This window comes from Schistosoma haematobium, chromosome 5, assembly GCF_000699445.3.
Source record: "Schistosoma haematobium chromosome 5, whole genome shotgun sequence".
NCBI lineage: Eukaryota > Metazoa > Platyhelminthes > Trematoda > Strigeidida > Schistosomatidae > Schistosoma > Schistosoma haematobium.
The window spans coordinates 973,340-989,846 of record NC_067200.1 but is presented as its reverse complement, the minus strand read 5'-3'; the positions used below and the strand labels follow the sequence as shown (position 1 = coordinate 989,846).

At 34.7% G+C, this 16,507-nt stretch overlaps 1 protein-coding gene across 1 annotated transcript in view; it reads left to right on the top strand.

Moving 5' to 3' along the window:
- The window catches only part of TTC39B (Tetratricopeptide repeat protein 39B), a 138,209-nt gene that overhangs the window by 48,218 nt on the left and 73,484 nt on the right, over positions 1 to 16,507 (top strand). The window contains exons 4-8 of the mRNA XM_051217258.1: positions 5,169 to 5,310; positions 8,011 to 8,143; positions 10,520 to 10,619; positions 11,695 to 11,760; positions 15,117 to 15,228. Coding sequence (XP_051064627.1) covers positions 5,169 to 5,310; positions 8,011 to 8,143; positions 10,520 to 10,619; positions 11,695 to 11,760; positions 15,117 to 15,228 — 553 coding nt within the window. The remainder of the gene's footprint in view (positions 1 to 5,168; positions 5,311 to 8,010; positions 8,144 to 10,519; positions 10,620 to 11,694; positions 11,761 to 15,116; positions 15,229 to 16,507) is intronic.

Below are 16,507 nucleotides of genomic sequence, written 5' to 3'. Positions count from 1 at the left end.
TGATACGTTTTCATTATGTGTTGTATGGTATATATGACCAATTAGCTTATTTTTAATCAAATATTGTATTTTAATGGTTAAATTCATGAGTCAATTAAAGCTACTGAGGAGTCCTAGACTAGGACGAAACGGCCGTCCAATGCTACCAAGTTTTCTATGGTGGTCTGGCTTCAATCGACTCATGATCTCAACTATTCAAATTATTATAATATCCACAAAACCCCTATCTGATTATAATCATCATATGGTCATTAGTGACTGACTTCATGAGGTATTTCCTGGAGTTCTAGTGAGAAGCAATGACAAATGGAGTTCAACTGGGTCTGTTATGAGGCAGTGACTCATTGAAGGTAATGGTAGACGATGACGCAATTTCGTGGATTAGTTGAAGTTAGACATAAACACGGTTGGATGCCGGCCGGTTCAGTGGTCTAGAGGTTAAGCGTCCGTCCTGGGTTGGAATCCCACGAGCTAGATCGTGAATGCATACTACTGAGGAGTTCCATACTAGGACGAAACAGTCGTCTATTGCTTCCAGGTTTTCCATGGTGGTCTAGCTTCCATTGACTCATGAATTCAACTATTAAAATACTATAATATTCACAAAGCAATTTTCTGATTATAAATGTTGTATTGTTTATCAGCTGATATGAACCCATATTTTGTGAATAAATATTTAAAGGGTGACATTTACGTCAATATTTATATCAGTTGAAATGAAATACAAGATCATGAAGTGTACTTAGGCTAAGAAGATTATTATTTCTCAAAATCCCAAAAAGAATATCATCAATTCATTCAATAGGAATAGTTTGTGAGGACTTGGTCAATCATCATCAGTTCATTTACAATTCTAATATAGATCTACATTATCATAATCAATCATCTGTCAATAGGCATGAATTAAGTTTTTGAATATTGACCATTTTAGAACAATTTTTTACTGTCAAAAACCTTAAGTGTTCTATGAACTAAACAGATTTCCATGATTGTCATTATTACGTATTATTTACCAATTTTAACCAACTATTTCAATAACAAATAAAGTCCTAAATTCGTCCTCAGGAGCTGTGTTGACTGGGCTTTTCTGTGGGATTCTCTTACTATGAAGATAGATATGCGTCGCATAAATCATTTAATTTGTGTGAGGGATGGAATACCGCCCGGTGCCACAAGCCGAAGCAGGTGGTTTTCTTAGTGCAAGGGGGCGAGACCAGTGGATTTCGACCATATTGTGAGGAAGGCAGTTGCCTACCATTTTGATTGGTCGATCATTCGGTAATATCGCAAGCGGATTTAATTTAAAAATGTCAACTAATAGACCTCGACATGACAATGTGAAGGTTGAACTCTTGGAGAGACACTTGGGGTTCCTGAGTTTGATATCCCGTAGGGTTGTGAATTTTCACAACTGAGAAGCTTCATACTAGACTAAAATAGTTATCCAATGTTTGTTACTTCTTAATGGTTGTCTAACTAAGTTCAATTAGCAATGTCAACTATCAATAAATGATATGAGAAGGACTGAAATTGGATAAAAATATATTGGTTCGCGCCAAAGTGCATTTTAATAAAAATTAAACAATAGTATTGATACAACCATCACAAATAAATCGTTTATTAGTGAATAAGGACCCAAATCAGGATGAAACAGTAGTCCAGTTCTTTGTGATCTATAATATATATCTAGTTTAATTCACTGACAAACAGATCTGGTAATCGGCTGCTCTTTGTGTTAACAAATTTCATAATCATAGATTTTATTTAATGTGCTCTGAGGATAACTTGTACAGAGTAACTGATGCTCTAACTGTTTACGAATACAACTCTAAAGAATGTTGGTTTTTTATTATAAACTGAGATTTACTTGGTGTTTTTTTACTTGTATCTTCCCATTGTTATTTAGGACTGAAACTGATCAGTCTCAAGATACAAGTAATAAAACAACACCAAGCGAATTTAAACTTCATCCCATTGCATAAACAGATGGCTATCAGGACTCAGTAGATAAGTGGATAACGCGATGGTATTTGAAGCGAACGGTACTGAGTCCGAGTCCCAGAGTGAACATCAACAAGTCTGTGATGCAGGTACATCCATCTGACGAGTCTCAAATAGGACGAAGTGGCGCGCGTCCTGGATTCCAATGTTAGCCACTATCAATCTTTGCTTAAAAAGATTTAGATTTACTGTATTATAATGATTGGATTAATCGGAGGAAAAATACAAACAAAAGATGACATAACTTTCGATGCAATCCATTAGGAACTTCTGTTGATTATAACTCATCAATAATGAGGTCTTATGTGAGAATATATAAGAATTGTTGTCCACCAGAGATAGCGCGCTACTCTGATTTACTGAAGTTTGTATTACCGTTCTGTGCTTAGATTTTTAAATGTATGTATGTACTTGTGATTTGCGGCTCAAAATTTGTAAAGTCTCATAACACGTTATGCTGAAATTTTATGATCTGAATTGGATTCAATGAAGCAGATTGTTTATTGGAGAGCTTCCCATGTCTTTAGAAGGGTCTCATGTAGAGTCACATTCTGGAAAAAAAAGCTATTTAGTTTCTTTCTTACTTCAGGGGTATCTAAACCGATGATTTGTACTACATTAAAAAGTAATAATCTAAGCTGTAATAGCTTCACATCGCCTTCCTCTTCACAGATCTTTTGATTCGTTTAAACATCAGCTTTCTATCGATAAAAAGGTTTTCACTTCTTATTAATGAAAAATCTTAACTCACTCCACTCGAAATTGAGCCAAGGAGTTTCATAAGTCACGAGAAACATCATACATCTATCTATATAATTTAATTGTGAAGTCATAAACAGACACTGTGATACACTTTCAAACTATGATTAACCATCTACCCGGTATTCATCGATTTTCAATAGTTCTTCGGCTAATGTTAATCTGTGATATGATTTAGTAAGAATTCATGATGAGTGAAGTTAATTCATTTCAAAAGTGGAAAATTTTATAATAAGGATAATCGGTACTTGTTGTATCATGCCACGAATGAACTGAAATTGACAATATGTACCATTCAATAGCAATATATCAATGGTCAAATGAATAAGTGTTGATTATTTTATTTTTTTGACTCTCATTGAATGCTTCCCTATCAAAAATGTAGGGATCCAATATCAACAACAACATCATCATCAAATCTTACTGAAAGGCTTCTTATTAACGTAAAACAACTCAACTGGATACTTGTTGTTCTATGTAGTGGGTATTTATCTAAAAAATAGTGATTAAGATATAGATATTTTCTAGTAAACTTAGTCTTCTCTTTTATATTTAATAGATGCTTAAAATTCATGCTTTTGAAATTTGACTCTATGATGTTTCTTAATATGGAATGGAATATATACATCCTTATAGATTTTACTATAATTTATACATCTGGATGTTGGAGATTCATAAGACTAATTCACTATGTGAATGCATAAAATCTGTTGTGGCATAGACCATTGATTTAGATACTACTCATTGATCACAAATATATTGAAATTACATCATTCATGAACTTTCATGACAATGACAGTAAACCAGAAATTAGAATACAACTGTTTTGCCTTCGTATGAGACTCCTCGATCGTGTTCACTGAGGACAACAAAAATTAGTATAGAATCAGGAAGTTACACTATCATGGTAGACACATCACTTTTTATTTATTGATTCAAAGCTCAATAGTCGACTCACCAGAATTGTTAAAAGAAAGAAAGCTTGTATAATAGTTCAATCAAATGTTTTCTATCGAATAAACTATGTGTTTGTATATGGTTGCAAGTAAATTATCTATGACAAGGTAATCAGTGGATTTAGTAGATCAATTTAACTATTTGTCTAAATAACCGTATGCAGTTAGTTGGAAAAAAACTATTAAGGAATTCATAGTAATACATGGGATTAACTCAAAAACAAAATGATTGATAGTTTGGCATGACTCGTTTGTGATACAGTACATTAGGGTAAACTGTTAGACAAGATGAATATACAACTTCTATTCTCTGAATGTATCAATAATGTGATTGTATTGTCAGCGAGATTGGATATTCAACTTTAGTGGTGTTATTTCTGGATAGATCTGGTCTTCTTATTTGTATACTGACATAGTTTATTTGTTCCAATTATATACTATAACAAATATAGGTAGTTCGATTTGGAATGAATATCAGAAGGGGTTTGTGTGGATATTATAATCATTTGAATAGTTGAGATCAAGAGTCAATTGAAGCAAGATCACCATGGAAAACCTGAAAGTACTGGATGGCCCTTTCGTCCTACTGTGAGACTCCTATTTGAAATTATCATTACCAGGGAAGTCTTACTCACTACCTTCCCGTGACGGGGGTGTTGTTTACGAAATTGAGAGGACGAAAAGCGAATGTTCGGAGCGTTAACCGGGCTGGTGGGCATGAAGAGTCCACTTATGGGAGTTGGAAAACCACAATTCAAAACGAATGGTGCACATGGGTTCTAGTACTCTGAGGGGAAAAATGGCGTATGAACCAATCGTTGGTCACTGGCTACCACTGGACAGAATCTCCTTGAGATGCTCCACTACCTTGTGGATCAGACCTTCAGGTTGAAAGCTCCGAGTGTAGCCCCCTAAGAAAACCACCTGCTTCGGTTTTAGCACTTGGTCAGTATCACAGTCCTCACAAATATCAAATGAGATCTGTGTGGCGCATATGTATCTGGTGCCTTCTTGTACCAATATCTATGTGTTAAAATAAAAATAAAATAAAATAAATCATTTCTAGAATAATAACAAGGGTAAATATTTTTAATTTCAATCTGTTGATGATTTTTCAACCTTTGACATGGCTTTCAACTCTGTGGATAAAGACTCAGGGAGGGGGAATTCATCTCAACGTAATTGAGTATGATTCAAAGTAGTTGAACCATGTAAGGAGTTAAATACTTGCCAACAATGATTGAAGTTAACAATTGTGTATCGTTGAATTTCAACCAAATAATCTAATAGTACAGTGTTTATTATGATAACAGTCGGTTCTAAGTTTATTCACAAGATAGATCGTAGACAACTATCCAACAGTATCTAACTATCAATCTTATTCAAAACCAAAGAAACAAGATCAATCTGTAATCAATATCAAACTTTTTTGTTTCTATCTTTTTCTTCTAGGAAAATCTTGAAACTGCTAAAGAACAATTAAAAACAACCCTTAAAGCATGTCAAGCAAATCGACGTAAAGCAGCTATTAGTGAAACATTCACTAAACAAATCGAGAAAAGTCGTAATATCATTTATAGTTTATATACAGAAGGTAAGTCATTTCATTCATTATTTCTATGAATGAGTCAATCATTTTTATAAACAATGTAGTATTCTTCATTGTTTGTTTGGTTGTTTATTCTTTTATTATCATGGATTGATATTAACTATGAAATTATTGAAAATTAAAGATTATTGGATACATGGTTCATATGAACATGTAATGACTTGCTTGCTTACTTACTTAAACCTGTTACGTCACCTATGGTGAAGGTGATATATCCGTCTATCAATAAACGGACGGGTATACTGTGTGGTAGTCCGTTCTGTTTTAACTAACGGCAGCGAAGCATGGCCATTAAGAGTAGAAGAGACTCGTAAGCTACTAGTATTTGACCACAGATGCCTTAGAAATATTGCTCACATCTGCTGGGATCACCAGGTTATAAATAGTGATGTTAGACGCAGGGTATTAGGGAATGATAGTAAATCAGTTGATAAAGTTAGGAATCTTCATCGACTGGGATAGTTGGGCCACGTGTTACGTATGCCTGAACACCGATTACCACAACGTGCAATGCTAACCGGTGTTGGAGACGGTTGGAAGAAAGTTAGGGGCAGCCAAACCAAAACGTGGCATCAGTGCTTGAAGTCACTAACTTCTAGTCTGAGCCATGTTGATAGATGTAGACTACTTGTTTGGAGTCCGTGTGACTATCGTAACCAATGGTTGAAGACTCTTGGTGAAATGGCTCAGAATCGATCACAATGGCGTCTGTGTATACATTCCCTGCCTTCCTTTAAACTAAGAGATTAAAATCGCTTTATATCTTTCTTTCTACGAACTAATTCTTTCTTCTTGTACTATATCCTTATTGCAATCTTTCTTTCATATATTATCACCTCTAATTAACTACTTTTATGAATCCGGTGTCCATCTTTTTGTGTTAATGAGGTATGGCAACTTGGACCGATGCATATATGTGCCTAGTCGTACGTTGTAGCTGACTGTCTGTTAACCCCTAAAATGAAGGAGCATAGGCTGTCAACCAACCTTCTGTAATCCAATCTGTCGTACGTCATCTTTTCTAGTTCTATTCAATTGTTGTTCATTCTTCTCATGTCTGTCTCCATTTTCGATATAATGTGTTTTTTGGTATTTTTCTTTTGACTTTGGCCTTGAGGTTTTGAAGTGAGGGATTGCCTTGTGACACAGTTGGGTGCTTTCCTGAATGCGTGTCTTATACACTTCCAGCGTTTCCTCCTGATTTCTTCCTCTGCTGGGATCTAGTTTGTTCTCTCTCACAGTAAGTTGTTGCTGATAATGTCTGGCCAACATATCCGAAGTGTTTTGCGTAGTCAACTGTTAATAAACACTTATATCTTCTGGATGATGACTTTTGCAGTTCTCCAAATTTTCTCCTCATACAATAGAACTGTATTGACATTTGTATTGAAAATTCTGACTTTGGTGTTCGTTGACAGAGAGGCATTTTGAGTTCCAAATGTTCTTCAACTGTAAATTGATAGGTCTTGCGGATTGAACGCTATATTCGTCTCCTAAGCTATTCTGTAACCCCCAAGCTAGAACTATACAGCGACCTGAACACGAGAGAAAAGACTCAAAGTATGCGAGAAGTAGTTTACTTCAAGGTTAATTTTAATACAGAAAATATAGGGTTTTGTATAATATTTTAAATGTTTTTGGGTTGCTAGAAGATTCTGGAATGCTACTAAACATAAAAGCAGTGTAGCGACCAGCCAATCAGAACCTCTACACGTGACGTTTCGCTTCCCTAATATTTTTGGCAAAAACTTCAAGTGAACGCTGATTGGACGGAACGCTCCTTAGTGATTCCTGATGCTTACTTGTCTTTTGCAAGTAATTTTCTGGATCGCTCCAGCATAAATATACTGCTCTTGTTTTGACGATCCGCGCCTTCACATCTGCATCAGATTGATCGTGTTCATCAATGATCCTGCCCAGATATGTAAAGCTTTTTACATCTTCCAAATCTTCTCCGTCAAGTGTGATTCGATTGCTGCATGCTGTGTTGTATCGGAGAATCTTGTTTTTCCCTTTGCGAATGTTGAGACCTACTGCTGATGAGGCTGCTGCTACACTGTTCGTCTTCTCCTGCATTTGTTGTTGTGTGTGTGATAGAAGAGCCAGATGATCTAAGAAGCCTAGGTCGTCCAGCTGCATCCTAGTTGTCCACTCTATCCAGTGCTTCACTCCAGATGTTAACGTGTAGTATTTCTCAGTAATACGCATACATTATTCTAACAGGTATCGAACTTAAGATAATATGATCAAGAGATGATTGTGGATACATCTATGACTTATTTGAACTGAATGACATGTATTTAAATCAGTTTAATTCCACGGTGTCATCAAATAATTGTGTTGTTATGTAAATGTTTTCACGGCAAGATTAAAATTTATGGACGAATCAATCAGATTTACGATAACAGATCTAGGATTTTGGTGCGCAATTCGTGTACTCATTTGGCTAAATAGAGTTTTAGCATTATAGCTAATGTCAATTCATGATGAAAACCCCGAAATCTAATTCCTAACTTTAATCATCAACTGTAAGTGATAATTGATATTATTCGCACAGCTTTATAATCCTCATTTGGTCTTAGTTATCATATGGATACTGTCAAAATCAGTTTATCGTCAATCAAATGTCCTCCATAAATTCTAGTCTCATCATATTGGTTTTTTTTTGTTTCTTCAACTTTCTAGAACAGGCTCATGCTGAACTTTGTTATGCGGAAGGTTTACTTCAACTGGCATTTCTTTCAATGTTACAAGATGAAAAATTAACAAGTCTTATAAAATGTTCCTTGAAAATAAGACAATGTTACAAATGTTACCGGTTAGTTAATTTATAAAATGTAAATATTAATTAATTGAAGTACATTATCAATGAGTTATTTACTTTGATTTTATGATTAGTTTTGAATGTTATAACGCTCGGTTTTACTTCTTCTAATGTTATAACGGTTGGTTTTTCAATGTTTACACGTGTGAGATGTTAATTTACCTTAGACATATATCTACATTAGATTCCTTCCCAGTGTCTATTCTACAGAACGTCAACACAACTCAGATGATCAAGAACACTTGATAAGCCTGACCACAACGTAAATCTATCCCCATATGAAAAACTCGACGTAATCCAACAACAAGAAACAATCAATAATAGTAATTATAAGGATAAGGGAATATATAACTCATCTGACACCTATCAAACTATCTACATGTCTAACTAAGTAGACAACCAATCATTATCATTCTTGCTCACACATCATTCCGATTATTATTAATGACTTAATATATATCACAGTAATCACCTCTCGACGTGGATATCTTACATAAGCTGAGTGTCTTTCTCGACTTGATTAACTTAACAGTAAAATCTAACTGTGGAAGTGAGTAATAAGGATCTGAGTGCCACAAGAGTCATCAATCACTTAAGCTTTACTAAAGTATATTAACCAACAGGAAATGGAGGTTAAGCTAGAATTCCTGTCAATTATTTCTAGAGATATGATAATCACACATGATGTAAGTTGTTACTGGCCACCTATATTGAATTGTACTTGGTTTGAATAACAGTTGAAAATGACTCCCAATATCAATTTATTGAATTCCAATTATAGACAGTTGAGTTCCAGTTAAAAATTCCGATAGGTTTATCAAGTTTGTTTAAGGCTAATTAGGAAGTGAGAGTTGTTGATGAGTTTATGCTATTTTTGAAAACGTGACTTCATTAAATGGGGAACACAGACGCTGTTATTTGAAATTCGGTTAAATTTACCTTACTTACGCTTGTTACTCCTCGTAAAGGAGCATAGGCCTGTCACCAGCATTTTCCATTCAACCCTGTCCTGGGCAGTCCTTTCCAGCTCTTTCCAGTTGTTGTTCATCCTTTTCATGTCTGATTCTATTTCTCGACGTAACGTGTTCTTTGGCCTTCCTCTTTTCTGTTTACCTTCACGATCCCATGTTAGGGCTTGCCTCGTGATGCAGTTTGATGATTTGCGTAATGTATGTCCTATCCATTTCCATCATCTCTTCCTAATTTCTTCTTCAACTGGAAGCTTGTTTGTTCTCTCCCACAGACGTTTGTTGCTGATGGTATCCAACCAATTTAATTTACCTTAGGGAAACATATCTATATTTATAAATGAGTTTGTTAACATATTGTGGATTCAATCTATCGAATACAGTTTCTCGGTCTTCTGGTTCACATATTAGGCTTGGCTGCTAAACAAACGTCGAATCCTGTTTGATCATTTATATTGGTCTTAAGGCTATATAGAGTTTTATCTTCTATATGACTGAGGTATTCAAGATTGATCAGTCGCTGAGTAGTAATGAGTGTTATAACCATCTAAAATTTAAGTACTAACCTTATTATAACGGTCAAGTTAAGACGTGGTCACCAGTCTAATGACTCAACATTGTGTACACAATGTTGGGATATTATATGGTTTCAAGTAGTCGTACTGATACTCTAGTCTATAAACGACGAAATCTTGTAATTTTCCAAACTACCTGGAACTGCTAAACATCGAATAGTTTATCATTAGTGTAGTAGTAGGTTGGAAGAAAGCTAGGGACGGCCACACCAAACGTTGACACAAATCCATGAAGTCACTGACAAGTGGACTGAACCATGTTGGTAAGTATATACTACCTAGTTGAGATCCGCGAGACGATAGCAACCGATGGCTAAAGACCTTGAATGACATGGCTGAAAATCGTTTACAATGTCGTAGGTGCATCCACTCTTTGTGTTCGCCTAAATTCTAATCTTCTGAATTCTTCATGTCCCTTTTCTTTTTTCTCTTTCCAAATATATTTCACTGGATTATACTCGTTGAATAACATCTTCAAACCCTAATTGTTCTGATTACTCCTTATAATTTTATTACCTCTACCACTATGGGATTTGAATTGACATTTATATCTCTGAGCGTATGTGATATGGCAACTCTGACTGATATGCGTACGTAAATACGAAGTTCTATGTTGTTGCTGACTGACCGACTGATTAGTGATAACTTCAGTTAGGATCAGCAACTGATTTTTATCTAATACTATGCATCAACTTATCACCAAATGTTATATCATCCAGTACATATGAATTATATTTTACATAAATGAAATGATATAATATTTATATTCCTTTCTTTTTTTAATTTCTTGTTTATTATTGTTATTGTTTATTTATTGACTACTACAGAATATGTTGGAGAATATTAAAATATCGAAATTGGCAAAATGAAATTAGTAAATCAGCTTTTGAAAGTGGTGTACATTTAGGTGTTGGAGCTTTTAATTTAGTAAGTAATGATATATAACTCAATGAGTTGATCGATATTGAAATCCGTCAAAGGGTTTAGCCATTGAAATATTGATTATTTACTGAATCTATGTAGACATAAGCAAATAATTTTTGTCCTTTTTCCATCCAAGAGTAATTTTGCTGTGTTTCTTTGTGGAGTTCGTAATTGTTTGAGGTTATCGGTCGAGTGGGTGATTAGCTCGATCTCTACCACCCGGGTTATCGCTCACGTTAGTTCATGAGTCATTCGGCACGACGCGGAAGTGCGAGTCGGATTTTACCTCCCGAGCAAATAATTAGTATGACTAATTATTACATAATACAATTATTGTTTTAACGCTAAGCACAAGATGATATACTTAGTGACTATTACGTCTCTTTATTGGAGTATGTGCTACTTATGTTGACAGATATGAGTAGTATGTAACACTAATGGAAAGTGGAAAATCTGGTAGCAGATGTTCGGGAAGATTGAATGGAAGAGAATGGAACAGAGAGTAATGGATATGGAAATGAAGAAACAATAAAGTCAAAAACAAAGGGCTATTATTATTATTACTACAGTTAATATTTTCCGTATCCAAGAGCTCACTTACTATGCGATATTAACTAGAGTTTCATCAGTTTACCGGTGGTTTTGTCTTTGAAAACCTACTCATTTGGGTGTATATGTTTTGATTAAATGGATAGATAATCATATAATCTCATTAGTAGTATCTATAATGACATTGTTTAATAGTTGAATTCATGAATCAATTAAAGCTAGACCATTATAGGAAACCTGGAAGCACTGGACGTCTATTTCGTCCTATCATGCACATCCATGATCCTGCTCGTGAGATCCGAACTTAGGACCTGTCGGTCTGGCGCTCGAACACTTAACCTCTAGACCACTGGGCCGACTACCATCCAATTGTGTTAATGTCTAACTCCAACCAACCCATGAATTCAACTATTAAATTACTAAAATCTCCAAAGAACCCCTTTCTGACAAGAAAAATTGTTTATTGTTATCTGTTCCAAAATAAATAAAAACCAAATTCATATAATTTTTTGTGATCACTTTTTTATAGATGATCTCCATGCTTCCTAGACGTGTATTGAAATTACTGGAATTTGTCGGATTCTCCGGAGATCGTGTATGTTATGAATGATATTTTGTTGTTCTCTCTTTCTCTTCCCTTTTTTTTGTAACTTGCTCTTAGTTTTCATGAAGTGTATTTCCTTGACATCTTCATTTGGATTGAACGATAATGTGAATTGTCCAGATTCCAGCTCAATGGTTCTGACAGAGTCGTCAATGCTCATTACTGTAAAGTTTTATCTTAACATGAAACAACAGTCAGGTTTTCTGTAATTTCAATAGTTGACATCATGAGTCAGTTGAAACTAAATCATCATGGAAGACTTGGAAACACTAGACTGCCATTTCATCCTAGTATTGGACTCCTCCGTGGCAGTGCGCATCCACGATCCCGCCTCGTGAGGTCCAAAGCCAGGACCTATCAGTCTAGTGCATGAGCGATTAACCACTAGATGGATGCTGACTGCTGAGGAGTACCATAATAGGACGTAACGACCGTCCAATGCTTTCAAGTTTTTCATGGTGATCTAACTTCAATTGACTCATGATCTGAACTATGCAAATTACTATAATATTCACAAAACCCCTTTTCTGTAATTGTTAAGAATTTATAAAATGCAGTCAATATATGACAAAAAGTAAGCTGTTTGAATCAATTGTCATTCTAATTACTGTAATGTATTAAAAGACAATATAAATTATCATTATGGGGTTATAGAGGTTATAAAGTTTTTGATTAAGATCATAAGTATCGATTGATATTAAACCACTATTGAAAATCTGAGAGCATTGGATGGTCATTTTGTCTAACATTAATCGATTTATGATCGTTACCAGTGAAGTTCAACCAAGTCTGTTGTGAGATAGGAACTCACTGAAGATAATGGTGTATGGTAGCGCAACTTCGTGGGTTGGTTGAAGTTAGACATTAACACCGTTGGATGCCAGCTCAGTGGTCTAGCTGGTTAAGCGCCTGGCGCGAGACTGATAGGTCCTGGGTTCGAATGTATCGGGAGGAGGGATCTTGGATGCGCACTGCTGAGGAGTCCCATACTGAACGAAACGGCCGTCCAGTGCTTCCAGGTTTTCCATGGTGGTCTAGCTTCAATTGACTCATGATTTCAACAAATGGAATTTCTAAAAATCTCCACAAAACCCATTCTGATAAAAATATAAATTATTAATTTGAAGCTAAATTAATCAAAATGTGTTTCTACTAGGAATAAACTATGATAATAAAACTGTTTACTTTAACTGTCATAAACTTCTATCAAGTAATATAATAAATGAATAGAAAATGAATTACATTACATTTACATATATAATAATTACTTACTTACTCTTGTTACCGATGGTGGAGAAGCATAGACCACCCAAAAGGATTCTTTATCAAATACCGTCCTGGTCAATCCTTTTCAGTTGTTTCTAGTTGCTATTCATCGTTTTAATGTCTGTTTCCAATTCTCGACGTTGTGTGTTATTCAGCCAGCCTTCCACGTTTCTGTTTCTTTTCAGGATTTTAAGTTAGTGTCTGCTTTGTCATACAGTTTGATGATTTTCGTAATGTATGTCTTATCCACTTTGAGTGTCTTTTCCTGATTTGCTCTTAAGATGAATGTTGGTTTATTCTCTTCCATATAGGAATATCACCTTTTCCTGTCATTAGTTGCAATATTCTTTGTTATTTAACGTGTAATAAAGTAAATTTGAAAAATTAAAAATATCAAGCAATGGCCCTAAAACATTAGCCCAATTATTAATATTTTGACATTGATTCCATGACATTTAGTTATCAATGTCATCTATTTAGACTATTATGTAATACTGAAATCAATAGACAGGAGGATTTCATATGTAACCAAAAGAAATTGAGTATGCAATGAGTGTACATAATCGAATAATAAAGTAAGGGGCAAGACTATCATTTAAGGACGAACCAATCAAATATAAGATAACACGTCTGAGATTTTGGCGCGAAGTTCATCTGTTCATTTGGTTAAATATCGTTTTAGCATTTTAGCTGATATCGGTTCTTGATAAAAACCTTAAATCTAATTCCTAACCCCTAATCATTAACTTTAAATCATAATTCTAATTCTTCACACTAGTTTATAATCCTTATTTAGTTCTAGTTAGTAAGTGGACACCCTACAGCAAATGAGACTTCTAAGAAGTTCCTTTACTTGTGATTGTAGTAATCAAATGATTTGTGGATCTCGTGCAGATTACCGCCATGATGTTGTCTTTCGATGTAATATGTGTTGTAGGGAGAAGTCTGCTAGAATGGAAATTTTTCGCTTGATCGAAATTGAGACTAAGGCAAATTATGACAATTATTGAGAACTGGAAAATAAAAGAACCAATAACACTGGATGCAGCCATGTACTACAATATATACAGATGATTGGAGAGCGTACAGAAGACTACTTAGACTTGTTTATGTGCATCGTATCGTTATCCACAAGTAGTATTTTGTGTGCTCAACAACCGGAGTGCACATAAACAATACTGAAGTTATGTAGTCGAGGTTGAAAGAGTTTTTGTGACCTTATCATGGCTCCAGTGGCCGATTATTATGAAGCCATATGGATGATTTTCTCTACTGCATGTATTACAATTTTAGAACTTGTGAATCACTTTCAACACTTGATGAGTTTTTGAACCATGTAAAAGAAGTGTATTCACTTTAAATCAAACCCACAATTTTTAGGTCATGCAACAAGAGATTAACCATAAAAGCCAAGGATCCGACAAAAAAAGTAAAATTCTAACATCAACAAGTTTGTGATGAAGCTCATAGATCAACCATTGCTAGTATCAACACTAGTTTCATCTAAGATATGTATGAATTCCACAAGTAACAAGTTCTCACAAGAAATTTGGGAACATTTAAAAGGTACTAGTGGAATGACCAGTTGTAAGTACACACTAATAATTAGTCGCATACTGAAACGAAATATCTGTCTAAGGCTGTCTGATTTTAAATTCTATCTCAAGTAAAATCTGAGATGAATACGAATGACACATCACCTGATTTGTTTTGTTTGCACAAAATTTTCAAACACGCTAAATGTTTTCATCTTCAATCAGCTGTTACACAGGGAGGCTAAATTTCATAGGGCATATTCAATAGTTCTTGAAGCTAAATACTTCATCTTATATTTTTTATCGGTTAATGTTCAAAACTGTTTTGAAAAAGAATGTTTTTTTGGAGTTTTGTTCTCTGATAGATGGTTTGGTCGTGGAACTTTCATCGTTCTTCTGAACGACATCACATCAGCACGAATTTCAGGTAGAAGTGAATGTGTGTGTATGAGTTTGTTGGTGTTATTGATCAGTTTAATGTTATATCTTTTGACAAGATATCATTTAATTTTGATTACACTACACTTCATTTTTTTATGTATTCAGCAATTCGGCTTAGAACAACTTAGAATGGGTGCAGGTATGAAAGATTCATTACGTGGTCCGTTATGTGCTCTATTATTGTTAGCATATGATTTATATGCTACTCATATGTTAGGTAAGTAGTATTCTAGCATAATGAAAACTTTTTATGTCGACATTGAATAAGTAAAATTTAATTTCCTTTTGATAATTAGACAATTACAATGATGCATCTAATTAAAATAAACATCAACAGTGAGGAGAAGTTATTGAGTGAGTGAAATAAAGTATTCTAAATGGTTGGTTTACATAATAAGATAATTGGATGCACTGAAATTAGGTATATCTGTACTGAAATTTACTTTTGAATAGTCACATATAGTTATGTATAAAAATAATGTAAGTAAGTTAGCTGGATTTTAAAAAAACGGCCAGTCTGCGATTAATAATATAGGTTAAAACCTTCATTTGAATATCTACAAAACTATCTCTTCATTTACTTTAATAGACTTTACCGTATGGTAGTATTATTCTCGCCCAACTAATTATCGGAAGCCTTTTGACTCTTCAGGATAGGAGGAGAACCTTGCAAAGACAGTGGGACTGGAGCATTGAAGAAAGTAAAGTAAACGCAATCTTTGCAGTTTACTCTGTAGTTTTTACGTGTAATTAGGGATTTCCATATCTGGAGTGCAGGAAAATGCGTTACAGTCCACAATTGTCTGTAGTGTAGATACGTAATCGTTTACATTTCACATGTATACAACATCAAAACTGTTATATCCCGATGAGAACAATGAATAGTAGCTTTTGGGATCCATTTATAGACCAGTACTATGCGTATATTTCTTATTGTATAATTGTTAAATAAGTAGACTATACATATTCCTGTCCCTCTTATTATGAGCTTTATTTTGACTTATGAACTATCATTATACGATTTACCATTCTTGAATTAGGCCCTATCTAACAAATACGATCTCCCACATTCACATCCACTTTGGGCTAGATTTTGCACAAATGTCATTTCCTATTTTATGGTACGATGTGGTCTGTCTGGTTGGTATATAAACCCAATACGCTTGAAATAAACGATTCATATATCAGAGGCGGAGATTGGTGTTCTGGACGTAACTGGTTTGGTTAGGCAAGAAGCAGGACCATTGAGAACTCTAGACTGCTCGTATGTGTGTTTTATGCGTCATTGGTCCGATCGATAATTCATTGCTCTCTAATTGATGGTATCGTTACGTTATCCATTAACAGGGTACACAGGCCACAAGTTATAACAAATACAGCGAGATGAAATTAACATGTCAAATAACAGATTAATAGAAGTTATGACATCATCATCAATGGTATTAGGGTAACAATATAACTCAAGAAGTAAGAATACCTTTATGAAGTGCAAAGTA